This window comes from Centrocercus urophasianus, unplaced genomic scaffold (assembly GCF_019232065.1).
Source record: "Centrocercus urophasianus isolate 14NV4802_14NV808 unplaced genomic scaffold, USGS_Curo_1.0 seq_12, whole genome shotgun sequence".
In the NCBI taxonomy this organism is placed as follows: domain Eukaryota; kingdom Metazoa; phylum Chordata; class Aves; order Galliformes; family Phasianidae; genus Centrocercus; species Centrocercus urophasianus.
The window spans coordinates 1,804,587-1,824,434 of record NW_024884364.1 but is presented as its reverse complement, the minus strand read 5'-3'; the positions used below and the strand labels follow the sequence as shown (position 1 = coordinate 1,824,434).

Genomic DNA, 19,848 nt, shown 5'->3' with positions numbered 1-19,848 from the left:
CGGCCCGGCCCCGGCTCCAGCCCCTCCCAGCGGCCGCCGAGTCCGGGGCGTGCGGGCACCGCGCTGCCCCGCGGGGCCGCCCCGAGGAGCGGGAACCGGGCGGCGGGCTACCATCCCTAGAGGAAGAGAGCTCCGGGAAGAGCGGCAGGCACCCGCTGCCTGAGCTGACCCCCACGCCGACAGGCTGCAGAGCGGTCCCGCGAGCAGGGAGCCGGGAGCGGCGCTTGGAGGAGCGGTTCGGTGGTGTCGGAAGGGCACGGCTCTCCTGCTGCTTCCTCTCGGAAAGGCAGTTGAGCCGGGAAGTCCTCCTGGCACCACGGGCACCTCTGCTTCCCCGCTTAGTGCCTTGCTGCGGAAAGGGCTGCACCAGCACCTCCTCGTCCCGCTCCTTTCAGGAATGGAGATCTCCCACAGTCTCATACCTCCATCAGCGCTAGGTGGCTTGGAGCCCGTGTTTCTGGACACTTCAAAAAAGGTTCTGCGTTAGAACCTTCTTTTGGATCAGGAACACGTGGGCAATTTAGGTGAATCGAACTGGTGAGGTGGCGTGTGGAGGAATTGTTGAGATTGCTGAGGAAGATGTGTGGCCCTGTGCTGGTCTTTGGCGTGCAGGTGGAAAGGCACAGTTATGGCCTTCTCCATCATTTCTTCTCCACCGCTATCATTTGAGGGAGGTTTATGCCTCAAAGTCAGAAGGCCTGTATCCATAAATGCAAACACACGCAGCTCTAATTGTGTCATTTCTACGTGCTAACTTCCACATTACCATCCACCATTCAGAAGTTAAGTCTCCCCAGCAGGTTGTTGCTTACCTATGTGGGTGAGCATATTCTCCGGTATTACAGAGAAACAGCAGCTCCATCTTCTGGCGCACTCTGCCCTGCCTTCATGCCGTGCTCCTCTCTGGCGACAGCATTCTGCAGCCTAGTGAGGCCATCGTAGGTCTAGGTGGGGATGTCCCAGACCACGAGGCCCTGGAAGGCCTGGTGTCCCTTGCCACAGGACATGACAGTGTCCTGTGGCATCCTGGCAGCAAAGCCTTTCTTGATCCTCAAGGCGAGCTGACAAGGCACTGAGCAGGAAAGAAGCAGGAAACCAAGCAGATCTCAAAGCTCTGTCAAATCATACATTCTTTGTGGCAAATATACAAGTTGTGATGAAAATAGATTTTACCAGGAGCTTTGACCAGCTCTGAAATAGAGGTACAGATATCAGAAATTAACCCCCGTCTTCTTCTAGGAGACACACAAGCAAGCACACAGACTGCAGCACTTTTACTCCCTACAGAGCCAGGCAGCACTGCAACCAGTGACCTGCTGTCCAAAGACTCAGCAACCTGCCTGCATGTCCTAGGGCACCCAGGCCCAAAGAAACACTGCATTTATAATGCCTGTGTAGGAACTGCTTTCTGGAAAAGTTCACTGCACAGGGATCAGTATTCTTTCTGGCTGGCAGCTCTGCAAGGAAACACTCTATGAAGAAGTGCCCCATAAAGGAAAAGATCTCATTAACAAGAATCAAAATCATAAAAGCAAAAGCATTAACAAAATAGCCAAATCCACTTCTAAAAACAAGGATTTGATGGTCTGCAGCTCTTGGGGCTCTGCTGGTGGCCCCGGTGGTCTCACATGTTTCTCACAGAACACAGGTTCAGCTAAGCCCATACTCAGAGCCTTGGCATGAGCTCTGCCCAAGGTTTGCAGAGCGATGCTGGTGGCATGCTGGCAGCTTTCCTGGTGTCTATTCTCTGCTAGCAGGGTGTGGTTAATGGCTAATGGCAAGCCAGCCAAGTAGATCCATGAGCATATTGGTCCTGAAAAGACAGCAACCGCAGTGTCAATTTGTCATACCCAAACCTTAGATTCTATTTCTAGCACTGTATGAAAAGATTTAGTGAGATTTCTCTCTTAATTCATCTGCAAAATGGGCAAGTGCTAATAGCTCATCCCAGGAGACAGGAGACCTTGTCTAACACAGGTCACGAGCTGCACAGAAATACTAAGGGCTTGCGGGTGTAAGAATCAGAATTCAGACTTGTGGATGCTTGTTCACAGATGGATGCTTTTCTCCGGGCAGCTAGATGCATTCTGAAAGATGTTTCTCTCTGTAACAGATGTAAATATTTGCATGTGATATTGTCCTTGAGAAAAGGAAATTCCAGGGCAGGCTGCTGAGATGCGTGGTTGTTTTGAAGCTGCTTGCTGTTCTGTAGAGGTGTCTCCATCCTCCTGCTCCCCCCAGCTTCCTCTTGTTCTTGTCCTCTCTTTCTTACTGACCCTATTTTCATCTGTCCCAGCCTCAGTGATACCCCAGGGCAGTGAGTTCGTCTCTGTAAGGACTGTAAAAATGTCATTTTAGAATGTAATTGTTCTACTTTTTAGAATTACTGAACACCCCACAGAGAGGATAACTAGGAGCTCTGGAACCATTAATCTGGGAACATGCAATGTCAGGAGGGAGCTGAAATGATTTCTTTGCTTTGGATTTGTAGCACAGAATTACGACATGCATTTTACTACCCCATTTTCTCAGCTTGTCCAAGCACGTCTGACCTCTGAAGCCTGAACCAGGGAAGAAGACACCTCATCCCTTCTGATGCCCTGTTAACTGCCGGCTTCTGCAACCCACCCTTATTCTTGCTGTTCTCTGATTTTTCAGACCTGGAGGACTTCCACACCTCTCAGACTCAGCCAAGCTGGCTGCAAAGCAAAGAGGCTCAAGAGCACAGCTTCCTCCTTGCTGGAGCTTGGGAACGTGGGTAGAAACACACAGGGTCGTTTGGCTCCAAAAGGCAAATCGATGGGAGTGCTTTACTGCAGAGCCCGCGGGGGAGCATGAGTCACAGGGACTGCCTCGGCAGATCGGGCCTGACAGCCTCCTCCCAGCAGCAGCCTCACATTGCGGTAGGGCAGAAACAAGCTGGAAAGTGGGGTAGGAGGGCTTGGGGAGGCTGGGGCCTGTGCTGGGGTTGCTCCAGCTGAGCTGGGTATGTGGGCTATCCTCAGGCGAGTCAAAGCCTCTTTGTCAACACAGATCTGTGGATCCTGATAGGGACCTGAGGTTGGAGTTGTGTCCAAAGGATTGGAACTTTATCACTTCTGCAATCCAGAGACATGGGAAGCAGCAGTGCCAGAAACACCACCACACTGGGGAAAGCCAACACGTAGTCATTTTTTCTAACCTCTTGCTTACTGTGACGTTCCCACACCACTGCAAAGAGCTCTGGGGACCACTGCTATTTTGTAAGTGTTGCCATATATGACTTTCTGAGTCCTGCCATCATCTCAGAGCTGCTCTACTGAGCTGTCACCACATGTCATAGTGTTTGTCACTTTGAAGGGCTGTGAATCTCTTAGCTAGCACTACTCCACTGCATAATGTAACTATTCCCTTGTCACACCTATAGAAGTGAGAAGTCCTCTGCACACCTCCTGAGGAGGCTGAGTGCACCCATTGCAAGTGGGGTAGGGCCTCTTGGCTTCTCATCTTTGAAGCCATCTAGCTTCCATGCTGCATTAGAGCCTAAGGTATATCTGTATTGACTACATGTTTTGTGCAATTTCATTAAAAAGCTACTCCAAATACATCGCAGATAAAACTAACACTAAAGACAATGTAGGCCCACTGACGAATGAGGTGGGTGCCCTGGTGACAGAAGATACAGAGAAGGTGGAGTTACTGAATGCCTTCTTTGTCTCTGTCTATACTGCCAGAGGCTGTCCTGAAGAGTCCCATATACCTGAGGCCCAGAGGAAGTCAGGATCAAGGAGGTGTTTGCCTCAGTTGATGAGGTCTGGGTTAGGGGCCAATTAAGCAATCTGGACATCTGTAAATCCGTGGGTCCTGATGGGATGCACCTGTGCTGAGGGAGCTGGCAGAAGTCATTTCTAGGCCACTGTCCATTATCTTTTGTAAGTCGTGGGGAATGGGAGAGGTGCCTGAGGACTGGAGGAAGGCAAATGTTACTCCAATCTTCAAAAAGGGCAAGAAGAAGGACCCGGGTAACTACAGTCTGGTCTACCTCACCTCCATCCCTGGAAAGGTGATGGAACAACTTATCCTTGGTGCTATCTCCAGGCATATTAAGGATAACAGGTTCATTAGGAGCAGTCAGCATGGCTTCACCAAGGGGAAGCCATGCTTGACCAACCTGATAGCCTTTGATGAAGATGTAATCATGTGGTTAGATGATGTTAAAGCAGTGGATGTGGTCTATCTTGTTTTTAGTAAGGCTTTTGACACCACCCACAGCATCCTTGCAGCTAAACTGAGGTAGTGTGGTCTGGATGATGGGTAGTGAAGTGGATTGGGAACTGGCTGAATGGAAGAAACCAGAGAGTTGTGGTCAACGTGACAGAGCCTAGTTGGAGGCCTATATCTCGTAGAGTCCATCAGGGGTTGGTAATGGGACCAGTACTATTCAGTATATTCATCAGTGACGTGGATGCTGAAGTAAAGTGCACTGTCAGCAAGTTTGCTGATGACACAAAACTGGGAAGAGTGGCTGACACCAGAAGGCTGTGCTGCCATCCAGCGAGACCTGCACGGGCTGAGAGCTGGGGAGATATTCAAAGAAATACAACAAGGGCAAGTGTAGAGTCTTGCATCTGGGCAAGAACAGCCCCAGCTAGCAGTATAGGTTGGGGATTGACCTGTTGGAGAGCGGCATAGAGGAGAAGGACCTGGGGTCCAGGTGGACAGGAGGATGACCACGAGCCAGCACTGTGTCCTTGTGGCCAAGAGGGCCAATGGCATCCTGGTGTGTACTACAAGAGGTGTGGTTAGTATGTCAAGTGAGATTCTCCTCCACTCTGCTCTGCCCTGGTAACACTGTACCTGGAATATTATGTTCCCTTCTGGGCCTGTCAGTTCAAGAAAGATCAAGGAACTGCTTGAGAGAGTCTGGTGCAGAGCCACAGATGATAAAGAGAATGGAGCATATCCCTTATGAGGAGAGGCTGTGGGGGCTGGGTTCTAGTTTGGAGGAGATTGAGAGGTGACCTCATCAGCGTTTATAAATATGTAAAAGGTGAGTGTCATGAAGATGGAGCCAGGCTCTTCTCAGTGACATCCAATGATAGGACAAGGAGCAATGGGTGCAAGCTGGAATATAGGAGGTTCCACATAAATATGAGAAAAAACTTCTTGGCAGTAGGGATAACAGAACCCTGGAAAAGGCTGCCCAGAGAGGTTGTGGGTCTCCTTCCCTGGAGTCATTAAAAACTTGCCTGGATGTGTTCCTTTGTCACCTAATTTAGGTGTTCCTGCTCCAGCAGCAGGATTGGACTAGATTATATTTTGAGGTCCCTTCCAATCCCTGACATTCTGTGATTCTATGATTCTGTAATTCTGTGACACATTCTAATCTGCTAAGAACTTCCACCTCCACTCTACCTTGAAGACCACTGTGAAGCTTTCAATATTGCCTTTAGAAAGAAAGCAAAACTCCTTCAAGACTTGGTCTGTGGGTGACTTTTTTCGTAGATAGGACACTGTGTGCATCTAGAGCCAAGAGAGCTGTCATGTGAGAAGGTACAGACTGGAGAGCTGACAAAAGAAGATACATCTGAGATCTGAGCTGAGAATGTCTTTGCAGGTGAATTTCAAGTAGGCTTGAAGTGGGCTGTGACTGCTGAGATCACAAGACCTGTGCTTTAACTTTTAGTTAGCCCTTTTAGTTAGATCATCTTGGCCTCAATGATCTTTGTTGGTCCCTACCAACGGTACTATTCTCTTCTACAGTTCACGTAGCTTTGTATTCACAATCACAAATGATAGGAAGGAAAATGAAGGCATCTGTGTTGCTTTGTGTTGTATGAAGACACTGGTGGAGGAACTGTCTGGGCAGGAGCAGTGGCTGCTACAGCTGTGTCCCAGCCCAGGAGCAACCAGTGGTTGTGGTGGGTTTCAAACAGCAAGGGGGATGGATGGGCTTCCTCCTGGCTCACAGGTGCCGTCTTGGCCGTTGTCACCACCTGTTTCTTTCACTGCCAATAACTGTGCCAAGCTGACATGGCTGTGACAGAGAAACCCTCTTCTCTAGCACCAGGTGTCCTGCAGCAAGTCTCTGCCACAAAAGCCATTTCCACAGCATTGCATCTGCTCCTGCCTCTCCTCAGCAAGCCCAGACCAATTAGCAACCCTGGACTAGAGTCAGTGACAGCTAAGGGACCTTAAGGCCTCTATGACCCATCTCTAGCAGAAAGGAGAAAAACTTACATAAACGCTTACAGAAACACAAGATTTCTGTGCACTTATTTTAACAGTATTTTTCCTTCTGGATATTTGGAAAAGTATGCAACACGCTTTTACTTCTCCCTAAATTTCCTGAAGTTTCCACTCCCTCTTCCCATTTCCTTGAGCTCACAAAGAGAAATTTCAAAGAGAGTTTTCTCATAAGGATCTTTGCTGGCTTACACAGTCCAAGGCTCCTTTGTTCTCTTAGGAAATTTCTCCCTTTTCCCAAGCCTACCTCCTACATCAACATTCACATCATCTTAAAGCTCTATTTTCTACAAGTTGTGAGTACCCTGAACTGTTTACTGACAAAATTAGTCCTGAATTATGCCACTGTTCGTGATGTTTTCTTTGTTTTGTTGCAGGTGAGATGAAGACTACAAGATGTGGTATGGGGCTTGAGGGTTATGTGGGGCTACTGAAGGAAAGCAAATGTGTTTCAAAAGGAGCAGAGGGCTGGTGAATTAAGGAAAATTAAGGGATGCAGGAAACTGAGAATGAAGATTATACATCCAAGGGGAAAGGCAGAAATGCAGATTTGAGTCAGAAGAAAGTGCCTCAGAAAAAAAAAAAAATTAGTCCATTTTGCAAAGAAACAAAAATCTGAAGAAATTTATTGTAGCTCCAGTGAATAAAAGAAGCATATAAAATCAGTTCCACAGGAAGGTAAAATGAAATGCATGAACAAAATACAAGCATTATATGTATATATCTACTCTTCTATTCGGTGTCTCTCATTATAGGGCTGGGGCTCAGTAACCACCTGTAGGGGTTTCTTGTCTTGTCCATTGGCTCCTCTCCAGACAATAATCCTCCGCGGCATTATACTGAGAGAATGAGGAAGGCATAAAGAATTCTATCAAAACAGGAGAAAGGGAGGTGGGCTCGCAGAGCACTATGGGCTGACAGGTGTTTGTTTAGGTGCAGGCAGAGAGTTCCTCAGTCTGCAAAGCTACTTATACATCCGGCTGCAAGAGAAAAACATTACGTTAGCACCAGGATTACTGAGATGATGTCTTGAAGCCAGACAGCTCATAGGGGAGGACTACACTCCCTTCTGCAGTCTGGGGGCAAACGGTTACTTGTGCATCCACATGGCTGTTTACATTTCAGTTACACTGAGATGCTTGCTTGATAAGGAGAGTAAAAAATAACTGCATCAGCAATTGTATTGCACAGATTTGTCTAGCTGTATGTTATGTAGTTGTATGGGCTTGTCCTTCTTATGGATATTTTCTTCTAACCTTGAAAAAAAGTCAGGGAAAATCAGGTGAATTTTTCAACATGTTATGATAATCAGCTTTTCACCACATATACGCATCCTAACTATGAAGCAGTGTTTGCCATTTACTCAATGAAACCTCAATAGCAGTGACAAAAACTGGTGAAACTTATCACAGTTTGCCACTGTCACCAGTTAAAATCAAGCAGAAGTCAAATTCTGTATCCATCAATTTATTGAACTACTTCATGTTGTTATTTGTACTGTTGTGGGCTCTCCACTTCCAATGATAGTGTAAATGTCAGTGTTCCTCTGCAACTGTTTATGTGGCCTGATATCATATAAGCTTTAAGACCTTGACAAGGGAAAGCTCTGCTGAGAAGTCCTTGCTTCCCCAAAATAAGCCAGAACATGATGGTGTATCACCAGTGCATCTGGGAGAGGGATGGTTCACAGTGTTCTCTTTCCTGGCTCCTAGGAGGTCATTGGCAATTTTCACAGACTGCAGTTCAGCACTGGATAGCAGAGCTGGGTCACATTATGACATACTGGATTTTTTAAATTTGTTTTTCATTCTTGAAGCTGGTTGTGTGTCTTCCACCTCAGTATCCACAACCTCTCAATCTGTAATTCAGGTCGATTCTGAATCCTATCAAAGGACTCTGGAGCTCCTGCTTGAGTTTGGCCAACATGTCTAAACATCGAGGTAATTCAAGTGAAACCTCTGCTTAGAAGTTTACAAGCACAGAACTACCATGGGTATAAGCAATTCATAAGATATAGCTTGTAACTCAGAAAAATAACAATAACTGAAAATGCTGAAATGCAGTTTTTGTGTGGGCACCAAGTGGGTTCATGCTCCCTTTCTTCCCACTCAACCATCCAGCTCCCCTATCTTGAAAGCAAAGTACTCGCTCAATCCAGCTGTCCTCATTACCACTTACCGTTGACACTGGCATGTCTTCTTTTCCAGCAAGTATTGTTTTGCTTGTGCCATCCTTTTTGCCCGTTTCTACCAAGAGAGAAGGGATAAATAACAACTAAATTGTTTACACTTAGAATGCTTCCCTATGATGGGGTACTGAAGTACGTTCTGACATAGCTACTACCTGCAGACTGTCAATCTCTAACCATTTGCCTTGAGTGTAAGGATTGACCTACTATCTATTCTGCCCCACTCATAGAGAGAAAACCAGGCTCCTCCTATGGTCTGGGAAGACTGTCACCTCTTCACCTTTCATGGACACTGGGATACTAACCCTTCTCCGCTGCCAGCTCATACCAGTGATTATGCACACGAATGCAAGGCCGATCACCAACACACTGGCTCCAATAATTGCTCCAATTACTGCATAGTTATTCCAAACATGAGCTTCCTCTGTGGAAAGAGAAAAGTATTCAAAGGCAGATAGAGAATTTCAAGACTTTTGTGTGGAGGTAGGGATGTGATGTTAATTTCCATACCCACGGTATAATTAAGGCTGATCTTTTTGTTATTGTTTTCCATGAGGTGACAGTTCCACAATCCTGGAGCACTGACGTTCACCTCCACTTTTGCTTCTTGCTGTTTTGACTTCTTGATTTCCATCTCAGTCCCATTCACACGTTCCCAGAGCAAGTGGGCATTGGGTGGCAGGGGACCAGACACCTGGCAGAGCAGGGTCATCTTGCTTCCTCTGGAGAGTGGCCCAGCAGGGTTAGCAGAGACTGGAAAGATAAGAAAATGTCACATGAGTGAGAGGATGGGAAGATGGGTCCATCCATACACTTGTGGCATCCAGATTTCTGCAGCTCCTCATCTGCTGATCCCTTTCTCTCACCTTGCATCACCACTAGTGCCCTCGTGCTCCAGATTCTTCTACTGTTGATCTCCAGCTGACATCGATACCGCCCAGCGTAATTTAACTGGGCTTTGGGGATTTTAACTTCTATAGTACTGTCAGTTTTCCTTTCAGGTATCTCAAACCAAATGTGGTTGCTTTTTTTAGTTTTATGCAGCTCTCGACGTGTTGTGACACTGAAATTGAACAGCTCATGGATGGCTGCATTTTCCTGTGGTTCCCAATTCACTTTTCCTATGAAACCTTCTTTCCACTGTATCTTCCTGAAGTTCAGATGCCATGGCAAGATCACAGCATTGCCAACAGTAGTGTACATTATTTCCGAGCGTTCTTCCCCAAAACCTGAATTCAGAAGATACAAGAATACATAAGCAGGCAAATCTGTGGCTTCTCCAAGTGTACCTTTGGTCTTGTGCTCAGCTGAGAGTCCTAAGAGAAAAGCCACAAGATGTCTCGGGGGGATAAGCAGTTAGAGACTGAGAACGGGTTTAAAGAGGCAAAACTCTCAAGCTCACCAGAGCTGAGAAGAAGAGACCCCAAGGAGAGGGTGATCTTTTAGGGCCAGCCTCGAGAAGAAAATGGAAAGAAGTGTGAGACAGAGCTCAGGCAACAGAGCAATCCAGCTGCAGGGTTGGAGGCCCAGGGAAATTAGCCCTGGACACTATTCTGTGAATGGTGGAAAATGAAATCATGGCTCATGAGCTGGAGAAAGCACTGGTTCCAAAGTCTGTATGCAAGCTGCATTTTTGTTGTCACGTACCTAATACCTTCACATCAAAGGAGATGTTCTGATTAATCAATGGAGAGTTTGAATAAACGTGGCACATCCAGGTTCCACTGTCTGTAGCCTTCAGTTGCTTTAGCTTCAGTGTGTATTTTTGAGGAGCCTCGTTTTGCAAAATTTCTGTTGTCACTATCTTATTGCTAATATTAAACAATTCGATGCTGAGATGGGGTTGTGAGTGGGATGAATTTTGCATTAAAGTGACCTCAAGATCTTCATTTGCGAGGAAGTATCCATTTGAAGAGACTGCCACTGTAAAGAGAAAAAACTTAGCCAGTAAATCAACTCCTCTTTCTGCAAGTGAAAGGGGAAGTGAGTTGTGAAGCAACGGCATGATGGATAAGGAATTCCATCAGAGATGTTTTTTGGACCTTTTCTCCTCTCCCCTCACCTCCTTGTGGTTACAAGCCCTCTAGGCACTCACATTTAAAGACATGCAGTGAGATACTGACTACATGAGAGTAACATGCACAGGTATAGATGCCAGCGTCATCCAGGCTCAAGTCTGACACCTTCAGCTGTTTGCTGTCCGACTTCAATTCAGATCGATGAGTCATTGGGGCTTTGCCTTTTGAAAAAATAAGCTTGTTTAGGAGGGAAGAAATTTCTCAGCTATATACTGAGGAGAAGGGGTGTGAAATTGGAAGCCTTACCTTTAAAAATATTTGTTTTAGAAAAGCTTATAATTGTAGAATAAACTTCCTTATACTTGTACTTCCAAGTACAGGTCTGATCTCTCTGATGGTTTGTGTCTTTACAGTTCAGGATCACCTCCTTTCCTGCAAGCCCAGTCTGTTGTTCTTGCTGAGCCATAATGGGGGTCAGACCTAGAAGTCAAATGCCCCCAAATACCTGTGGTTATGGTGGGTTTACCGACACTCACAATTTTGAGGTAAAAGCAGTTTTATTGAAACAACCTTTTCCCCACTGAACGAGATTCTGTTGTCCTGCTGGTAACGAAGGCAGGACTACACGTGTCATTCCTCATTCACTCTGTGTTCAAAGCTTGAGGCAGCACTGTCAAATTTGGTTACCTCTTCCTCCAAATTTTACACAAAGCAAGACTGAGAACTCAGGAAAACAAAAGGATAAGGGATGTGAAAAGGAGAAAGGAGAAAGGAGAAAGGAGGAAGGAGGAAGGAGGAAGGAGGAAGAGAAGGGCAGGGAAAAAGTAAGAAGGGAAAAGGGAAGAAAGGGAAGGGGAGGAAAGAGGAGGGGAGGAGAAGGAAAAGAAAACGTCTCAGAACTGCTTCAGCTGCACAGAACTGCAAAGCTCTCATTGGTCCTACTACAGGAGCACCCTAGAAGTGTAAAATGAAAAGTCTGTATGTGTTTATGGGAGAGGTTTCCGCAAGTTATGTTTTCCTCCAAGAGCACTGGTATTCTGCAGCAAGGATAACAGAGGTTTTCCAATAATTGCACTGAATGTGATCACTGAAAATGATGAATCAGTCTAAAAAGGGCAATTATGAATGCCATTCATAAGACTATCTTGGTGTCTTTTGCAATGCTTTTAGTTACAGCTTGCATACAATATTTTCATGGGGTTTTTTTTGCAACTGGAATAATCCAGGCTGAATGTTTGAGAAATGCAGATTTGGCATTATTCAGTAACTTTCCATTCTTGTAAAAAGATCACTAAAATGTCCACCAAGTGTTGTAACATTAGCAATCAAACTGAACAAGCTGTTAACATAAAATTTGTAATGGCAAACCTATGATCAGAAATTCACAAGTTTTCACCCAGGCAGCAGGAGGCAGTGTGAGGGGTAGTATTTTCCACCCTGTGCTCAGTGTGTGGGATCTGGGCTGGTTTTGGCCCAGGAAACAAGCTCTGCCCAGAGCACAAGTTCCTTCTGAAGCATTTATTCACATTCATCCAGGTTTTTTGAACCCTAATGCTGTATGGCACAAAGTCTTCCTCAACTGGTGGTCTTTTTCTGTGGCAATGCTGTGAGAGCCATATCACCACTGCTGGACAGTTGCAGAGTGGGCCAGACAAGAGGTGAGAAGGTGACTGCTGTATCTGTATTGATCTGGGGAGAAAGGCTTGAACAGGACTGCTCTAAAAGCATGTGAGACTGCTCTCTGAGCAGACTCCTGCAGAAGCATCTCAGTGGTCTTAGGGGGAAGTGAACCATGCCCTCCCATCACATCAGCCTACAGATACACCTTAGCAATAGGAGGTGGCAACAATTATTAAAGGATAATAATAATTAAAAAAGCATATTTACCATATTTCAGATGATAAATTATGAGGAGCCTAGAAACACCTAAAATGCTGTGAGGCTTTTGGGAAGGTTGCAAGCATTAGCAGGATTCACTGCTGCTTTTCCAGTGCAGCTGAAGACTCACCCAGCTGCAGAACCAAGACGACTGCAAGCACACTGCTCACCAGTGCTCCACACCTCTCCATCTCCAAGGGAACGCTCCTCCCTGCTGCAAACTGAAGGGCTGGGAATGCTGTTGGTACCAAGGGATGCTAACCTGGAAGACCCAAATGCTCTGTTAAGAATGGTTGATGTAGTTTTAGAATCACCCAAACTGTAACCAGGAAGTTGGAATGGAGAAATCCAGAGATCCCCTCCCATCTAAATCTTTCTGTGTGATTTTATGATTGCATGATAGAGACCATCTTTAGGGCTCCTTGCAGCATTTTTCTTTAGTGGTTTTGTTGTTGTTATTGTCTATGTGTTTCTTATCTTAGAAGTTTTGATAACCACTACTTCTGATGTTTTTTGAAAGGCTTGCTTCAATTCCTAGGGATATTCTACAAAAAGTCTGGGGTGAAGGGAAGAACAAGGTCAGAAAGAAGTTGCATTGATGATAAAAAACCTGAAATGGAAGGTTCTGGAAGAATTTGTCCATGGCATCCATGGTTCCACATGCAGAGACCTCCAAAGCACTTATGGAGGATGGCAAGTGTGTGCACGGTAGCTGGAGGGTACTGTGGGAAAGCTGACAGCATAGAGACAGGTCAGAAAAGATTTTACAAGCAAACTTAGCTTGTAAGGTGCAAGGGCAAATCTGAAAATGCTTTAGATGCAAGCATAGAGCCAGGAAGAGTGCTAGAGCTGCACAGTCGGACAGAGACAGTGGTGTCCGACCGTCAAGAACTGAATCTGTGGGACCACCAGGGGGCTGTACAAAAAGCACAGGCTTCATTTAAAGTAGGAGAGGCTTCATTTAAACTGAAACAGAACTTGTCTGCTGACATTTAAAGGGAGAATGTTCTTACACGAAGACTGGGGAAAGTCCAATCGGTAACGATGAGCATATTTTTGGGGCTGCAGTGTCTGAAAAGTAAGAACTCCATGTCCTCAAGTGAAGGGTCAGACAGAAGCCAATAAAACTCAAGTGACAAAAAATGGGGAGCAATGTGAACAAACCAAGTCCTGTTTTAATGGAGTATGAGAAAACACCTTGGCTGCTACAAAAGGAGAAAATCAGATATCAGAAGCAGGGGTGATACGTGGATGAGGGGTGTGTGGAGGAGTGATCTGGACCCATAGCAACAACAACAACAAAAAATCACAGCAGTGTTTAGAGAAGTAGAATAACTGATGAAAGGTCACCAGATCTAGATGATAGCAGACACATTCTTTCACAGTTAGCATGGTAGAGTGAAGGCTGGAATCATAACAGGACTGAAATCAAAAGGAACACAATAATAACTTAATACTACATATGTAATATGTGCAATTACATATTCCCATGGGGATACTTTATTACTGAATTTAATGTAAATGATCAGAGCTCATGAGACAATCAAAGAATAGATTAAACATCTGTGTTATGTTTACATGTAGATCAGGTCAGCATGGCTGAAAATCTGACAGCTGAACAGACGAACACACATGAAAAATGCAGGTGCACGAGCAACACACTAGCTATGTGCACCATAGAAGAGAAATACATGACAAAGACATTGTCAGAGATGATTGGCAGCTTGCTTTTTTACAAAGCAAACAAAAAAACCATGCTGGCCCCAGGAAATATTTGCATGAGCCATTTTGTGCGGGAAAAAAAAATGCAAAGGAGCCAATGCATGCAATTGGACATAATTTCCCACCAGATGCAGTGGCAGTAATCAAGCAGTTCGTTGAGCTGTGCTACAGAATAAGGAAAGGGGCAACAACAAGGCATTTGTATGCATCTCACTCAGAAGAAACATCCTGGCACAGGGCCCTGGCAAAGATCAATATCACCCTGAGTGACGGAAGAAACATAAGCTCTGCCATGAATAGTCACATCACCTGTCCAAGTGAGACCAGCAGGAAAAGTCAGCCACCTCCCTGCAGTGATGTCCACAAGTGAACAAGCTCAGTGCTGGGCTTCAAATATTTTGAATCATTAAACTTTATAACAATATTGGAGGTGATAGAATAGATATAAACCAGCAAAATTGCCATCACACACCATCATTTTTTACTGTCTGTGAATCTAATTTCCTGTTTCCTGTTTCAGTTTGTTCTTCACCTTCTTGCTATCTAGCTGGAGAACAAAACCTCACAACTAAAATGTCATGGTACCAGTGAACTGCTGACCTTGTGCAGTTTGGTAGCTGCAGGTTGATGCACCTTTCATACACTGTTCTGCTGTTTCTTCTTGTGGTTTCATGCATATATCTCTCCATTCCTTTTTCATTCATACTGATCTTATGTCTGTGGTAGATCTCTGTATCTTGATGACCACCTACATGTTACGAGTCATTGGGGAAAACAGGTTGCTTCCAGCTAGAGTTTCTTTCATACACTTTCTGTCTCCTTTTTGCTTTTCATTCATACCACTTCTTATTTTTCCTGTCTTTCAGTCTCCTGTGACACTCCGAGTCAGAATGTGGGCAGTGGTATTCAGAAGTTTACACATCTCATTGCATAAGACTGCTATGTCGCAGTAGGAAGTGGATCTTGTCACTAGTGTCTACAGCAGACCCACAGCCTCCTTACAGGCTTACAGACGTATCTGTGGTGGTACTCAAAAATTAAGTGGTGTGAGGGAATATCCCTGGGAACTGGGACACACTCATCAGCCATGTTAAACTGCTAGAACATTTTCTGACATTTATTTGGCCCAAGAGAACTCTCCTGCCAAGCAACTCCCAGGATCCATTAAAGTGTTAGGATGGGACAGGGACCACTCCCTCTAGGCAGCTGTCATATAGCCAGTTCATTTTGGAGATTAAGTGAGTTTAATAGCCCAGACCATCTCATGCCAGTCAGCCTCAATGCCAGAAACAGTCTGGGCACACTAGATTTATTAGCACGCCTAGTCTTCACAGGAGGAGCAGGGCTGCCATCCAAGTGCACATTGATTTCCATTTCATTTTAGCTTCCCCCTCTTACTAAACTGCTTTAATTTCCTTCTTAACTTCTTTTAATGAACGTTCTCTCCCCGGGGCGTGGGCAAAAGAGAGCTGTGGCAGCGACTGGTCTCACTGAGGGATGACCAAGGACAAGGTCTGCAGGAGCAAGCCTGGCCCAGAAAGCACCTGCTCCTGAGAGCCTCACAGAGTTGCTGGCTGCAGGCAGCTCTCCTCCAGCCCGACAGCAGCATGACACAGGAGGAAACTGAAATTAAAAAAAGAGCCCAGAAACCACTCCTGCAGAGTAGGCTATCTTCCATCTCACTGCCTTCACGAACTGCTTTCATGCCGTGCGGTTTCCTTGTTTTCTCCTCTCGCTCTTGCTTGTGGCTGTGCTTTTGATCTCACAGCAGCAGCAGTGTGTTTGGTGGGGCAAGGAGAACTGGGCAGGAAGGCCTGGGCAGGGAGGCCCTGGCTGCTCCCATCAGTGCTGCCACACCTCAGCCTTGGCTGCTGCCCCCATTTCTCCTGCGGCTGCTTCTGGGCAAGGGCCAAGGGATGCAGCTGCCCCTCGTGCCACGCGCTGGTCTGGTGTGTATTTTAGGTTCTAGAGTGCAGTTGTTTGTTAGGGATCACACCACTCCTCAGTTTAAGTGTCTTAAGCAAAGCTATCTACTCTACTATGCAGCAGTTCCCTTGAAAATGTTCATTAACAAGCAAGCATGAGTGAGCATTAGGCAGGGTATGAAACCAAATGCAATAAAAACACAGTGAAAGCAAAGAGATGATAGAAGTGGAGGTCATTTTATGGGCTTTACGGTCACCCCAGAGCACGAACAAGCTTAGCTGTCATGCAGCACAGTCTGTGCCTTGATTTCCCCTTGAGCACCCTGGCTGTTCAACAGCTCCTGAAACAAGTTTTCAATCTCCACAGCTGCTCCCAGAGGGACATGATGGAGCAAGGCCAGCCATCAGCCCCTCTGAGAGAGGTCCCACCTCTAAGATGGAGCAGAGTGCCATGTGGGCACAAACCAAGTTTCCTTCTGCCACAAAGTCTTTGCAATCTGTCTGTGCATCTGGACCTTCATGAAGACCACCAGAAACGTCTCTATCTCTGCAGCCCAGCCAGTTCTCTGATGGCTTCTGAACTATTTCAACCATTTAAGGGAAAGCCAAGAACTTTCTGTGCATGACAAGTATTTCAGCATACACTTTTTGAGCTTTTCCCTTCTAACTAGCCCCTCTTCTTTCCTTCTAGGCCTCCTATATTTCTCTCTGTAAACAATCTTTCATCCCAGCAATTCACAATTAAAGCCCCTGGATGCCTTTCTAGGAGGCTGTGACTAGCGAACAGTATCAAGATATCCTCTGACGACAGGCCCTTCATTTTGCTCTCAAGCCATGTGCACATGGGATGTGCTTCAGGCATCATTAATCAGCTGCTGAGATAGGAACACTGAGATCTTACATGAAATGTTCTTGATTTGCAGTCCACACTGGAGAAGGGCCTATGCAAGTATGGATAACATAGCGCAGCAAAACTGTACGTTCCAGTCCACTCAGAACAAAAATGTTAACAAAAATGACAGGAGTCATTCCATAATTTTTCCTCATTGAATACACAGTCCCTGCGCAAGAATGTGGCAGAAAGGATGGGCACTGTCTAAGAGCACTGAGTACGAATGGGATAGTGGTTTTGTGCCATTAAAATGAGTCAAGTCCTGCTCTATCGCAGGCAGCTTCGGCAGCCATCTTTGTGAAACACTGGGGAGGATGAAGAAAAGGTTTGTGAACTGAACTGAGAATAACACACACAAGGGACTTAGCAGGAGTGCTCATTTTATAGTGGTAAACATTAAGAAGTAACCTGAGCTCAACCTTAATGTACCATGCAGGGAAACACTTGGGGTGACTGACAAAGGTTGAACAGAATTCATCATCTGAAAGATGAAAAATTCACCCAGAAATGAAACGGTAGGTTTTAACAGTGCAGCAGTCTGTGACAATGCTAAGGTTTTCAGATGTCCTTAAACTGATTTCTTGCTGCATGAAATTCTGCTTAGCCAGCCCTGAGCTAGTGGTTCAGGCTGCATTTGCAGCTGTGTTGCGCAGTGAGTCAGCCAGCCGACATAGTTAGAGCAGGCTCACCGATCGTGGAACACATACATTTAAATGGGCTCTCCTAGTTAGCTGGAGATTGGCGTCTTTTTATCTTTCAGGCTTTTTTTAGAATAAAGTTCCCCTTCCTGGAGGGCATGTGGAGAAGGTGATAGCAAGTGGCAGTTGATGGTGGAAGGCTGCTCTCAGTGCATTTCCAACCCCTGGGGAAATACAGTCATTGGTGTCAAGTCCTATAGGACTTTTTTCTGAACTGTTGCTACATATGGGTTTAAGAGATCGGTGGGATCCCCAGGATCTTTTAGTAGCTCTCTTTTTCCCCCTTCCAAGGAAAAATCCAGACAGAAGAACACTTCTTAGTTAAAAATAAAAGGCCTCAAAAAATTGCACAGCCAGAAATATTATCAAGTAAAACATTTCAATAAAGTTTAGCATCAGGACTTTAAGTGGGGCAAAACTTATCTGTCCCTCATCCTGTCCAAAACAGTAACTTGTATGAAAGCATAAGGTTTGTGACAACATTAAAAAAAGCAAACAAACAAACAAAAAAACAGATTGACCTATTTTTTCAGAGAAAGACAGAAAGAAAGTTTCCTTACCTCTTTTCCTCCCTCTGTGTTTCTGTCTCCTTGTGTTTGTCACCTGCTGTAAGTGATCTAACGCAGCTATAACTGAAGGAAGAGAAGACTGAAGCTGATGTTAGAAAGCTGCTCAACAGATGTCGGTTGGCCTTTGTGTCTCCACCTCTCCCACCGGAACGTCAGCACGGTCTTGCTACCGGTCCAGGCTCTGCTGCAGTCTGTGAGCTTCTCTCAGTAGATGGTGATCTTCCGAATGCGTGTGATCTCAATGCTGGATGTGAAGAGAAATGAAGACCATAATGGAAGGCTATATATTGCGACGCCTGGGAAAAATGAGTGTGAGAGAGAGCCTATTGGCCATTCGGCGGCTGCTGGGAGGCCGTAACAGAACCGAAACTTAAAAGCGAGCGATTGGAAACCTCCTATGATCTCCTGTCAAAAAATGATTGCAAATTAACATGTTAGCTGAGCAGATCCAAACTACTCCCAGGCCTCTAATGAGCTGCAAGGGCAAGCTGACCTCCATTTTCTATCCTGTGTTGCTGCTAAGAGGAGCCACCTCTGAGGAGTGGGCTGTGGCCCTGCCCCAGGGCTGCTTGGGGCGGCAACAAGGCTGTGCCTCCAGTCCTGGTGGGCCTTGACCGCCAGGCCCAGCAGTTTAGAAATGACCATGATTAGGGTGCAGTTAAGGGGGAACCCCTGAAGCAGTGAGGATCATCTGCGCAGGGTACTGCTGAGATTTGGTGTGAGATGAGAATATTTTCTTCGTCTTTATTCTCTCAGGTAACCTCCACCAGTACCACAGCTCAGCTGTTTCCCCTCTCTGTAGAGTGGAGGAGGGGGCTTTTGTGGTTTTCCACCCACATTCGCTATCTTTCTCTCTGAATCCCAGCCTCAGCCAAGGTGACGGAAACCCACTGAGCCCCAGACACAGCTGAGATTTCATCTCCGTACCACCCACTCTTCTCCTCCAAGCAGTCACTCGCCCCTTTGTCTGGAGGATGGGTTGAGAGATACAGAACCAGGCTTTCAAGGAGTAGGTTCAGAAAAACATAACTCTGAGGTTCATAAAGTGCCACTAGATGTGAAAGGAATGGCACTGATCAGGCCTCAAGTTCAGCAGCTGGTTCTTTTGATGTCTCTTCGGAGAAATCACAATGCCCAGAACTTCTTGGAGACCCCTTCTGAGACAGGAATTTCCTTCCAGAGACTGCTGCTTCGCATCAGCTTCTCCCAAATGCCCTTGCATGCCTGAGAACACACATACCCCTTCTGGCCCATCTGTCAGAGAAGGGCTGTCTTGGAGAAAACAGCTGAGAAAAGACAGGTTGTGACTGTAAGGCTCTGGCATGAGGGCTTCGGAAGAGGTGCTCTGAGGCTTTGAGTTGTTGCTGCAGCTCACATGGATTCTGGCTTGCGTTTTGTTTCCCCAGCATGCTGTAATGCAGAAACCCTGGCTTGTTTTTGAACAGTTGGTTTATGTCACTGCAAATGCCAACCAGCAATAGCATTCCCTGAATGGGCCTGGCTTCCAAAACACATTTGGATTTGGTGCAGATTTGTAAGGAGAAACAGGGCTATTGGGCCTCAGGTGACAAAGCTGCAGGCCTGGCCCCCCCTCACGGACCTGTTCTTAGTGCAGGGATTGCTCAGAGCTGCCACGATGGCACAGTGTACAGTCTCTGTCTATCTTGCAAGTACCTCTAGGATTAGGGGTCACAGCATGCAGTGACGTGTTTGTTTCACTTTCATCCAAGCAT

The 19,848-nt window shown here is 46.0% G+C and overlaps 1 protein-coding gene across 1 annotated transcript; it reads right to left on the bottom strand.

Annotated features, from left to right (window-relative positions):
- Positions 1 to 6,820: 6,820 nt before the first annotated feature.
- LOC122156266 (T-cell surface glycoprotein CD4-like) lies at positions 6,821 to 18,396 on the bottom strand. The gene is made up of 10 exons (XM_042810903.1): positions 18,107 to 18,396; positions 12,440 to 12,571; positions 10,738 to 10,911; positions 10,509 to 10,652; positions 10,061 to 10,336; positions 9,280 to 9,642; positions 8,924 to 9,166; positions 8,719 to 8,837; positions 8,404 to 8,471; positions 6,821 to 7,205 (listed from the first exon to the last, which is right to left on the bottom strand). Exons 2-10 carry the CDS (start codon positions 12,498 to 12,500, stop codon positions 7,190 to 7,192), a joined length of 1,464 nt encoding a protein of 487 aa, XP_042666837.1. The 5' UTR covers positions 12,501 to 12,571; positions 18,107 to 18,396; the 3' UTR covers positions 6,821 to 7,189.
- Between the last annotated feature and the right edge of the window lie 1,452 nt (positions 18,397 to 19,848).

What these genes read in the sequence shown, in the direction of transcription:
- LOC122156266 (XM_042810903.1), bottom strand. Translation starts at nt 12,500, where the DNA reads ATGGAGAGGTGTGGAGCACTGGTGAGCAGTGTGCTTGCAGTCGTCTTG. An exon ending in CTTTGATGTGAAGGTATTAG is followed by an intron (nt 9,643 to 10,060) that starts GTACGTGACAAC and finishes TTCTGAATTCAG; the next exon opens with GTTTTGGGGAAGAACGCTCG. An exon ending in CAGCCTTAATTATACCGTGG is followed by an intron (nt 8,838 to 8,923) that starts GTATGGAAATTA and finishes CTCTTTCCACAG; the next exon opens with AGGAAGCTCATGTTTGGAAT.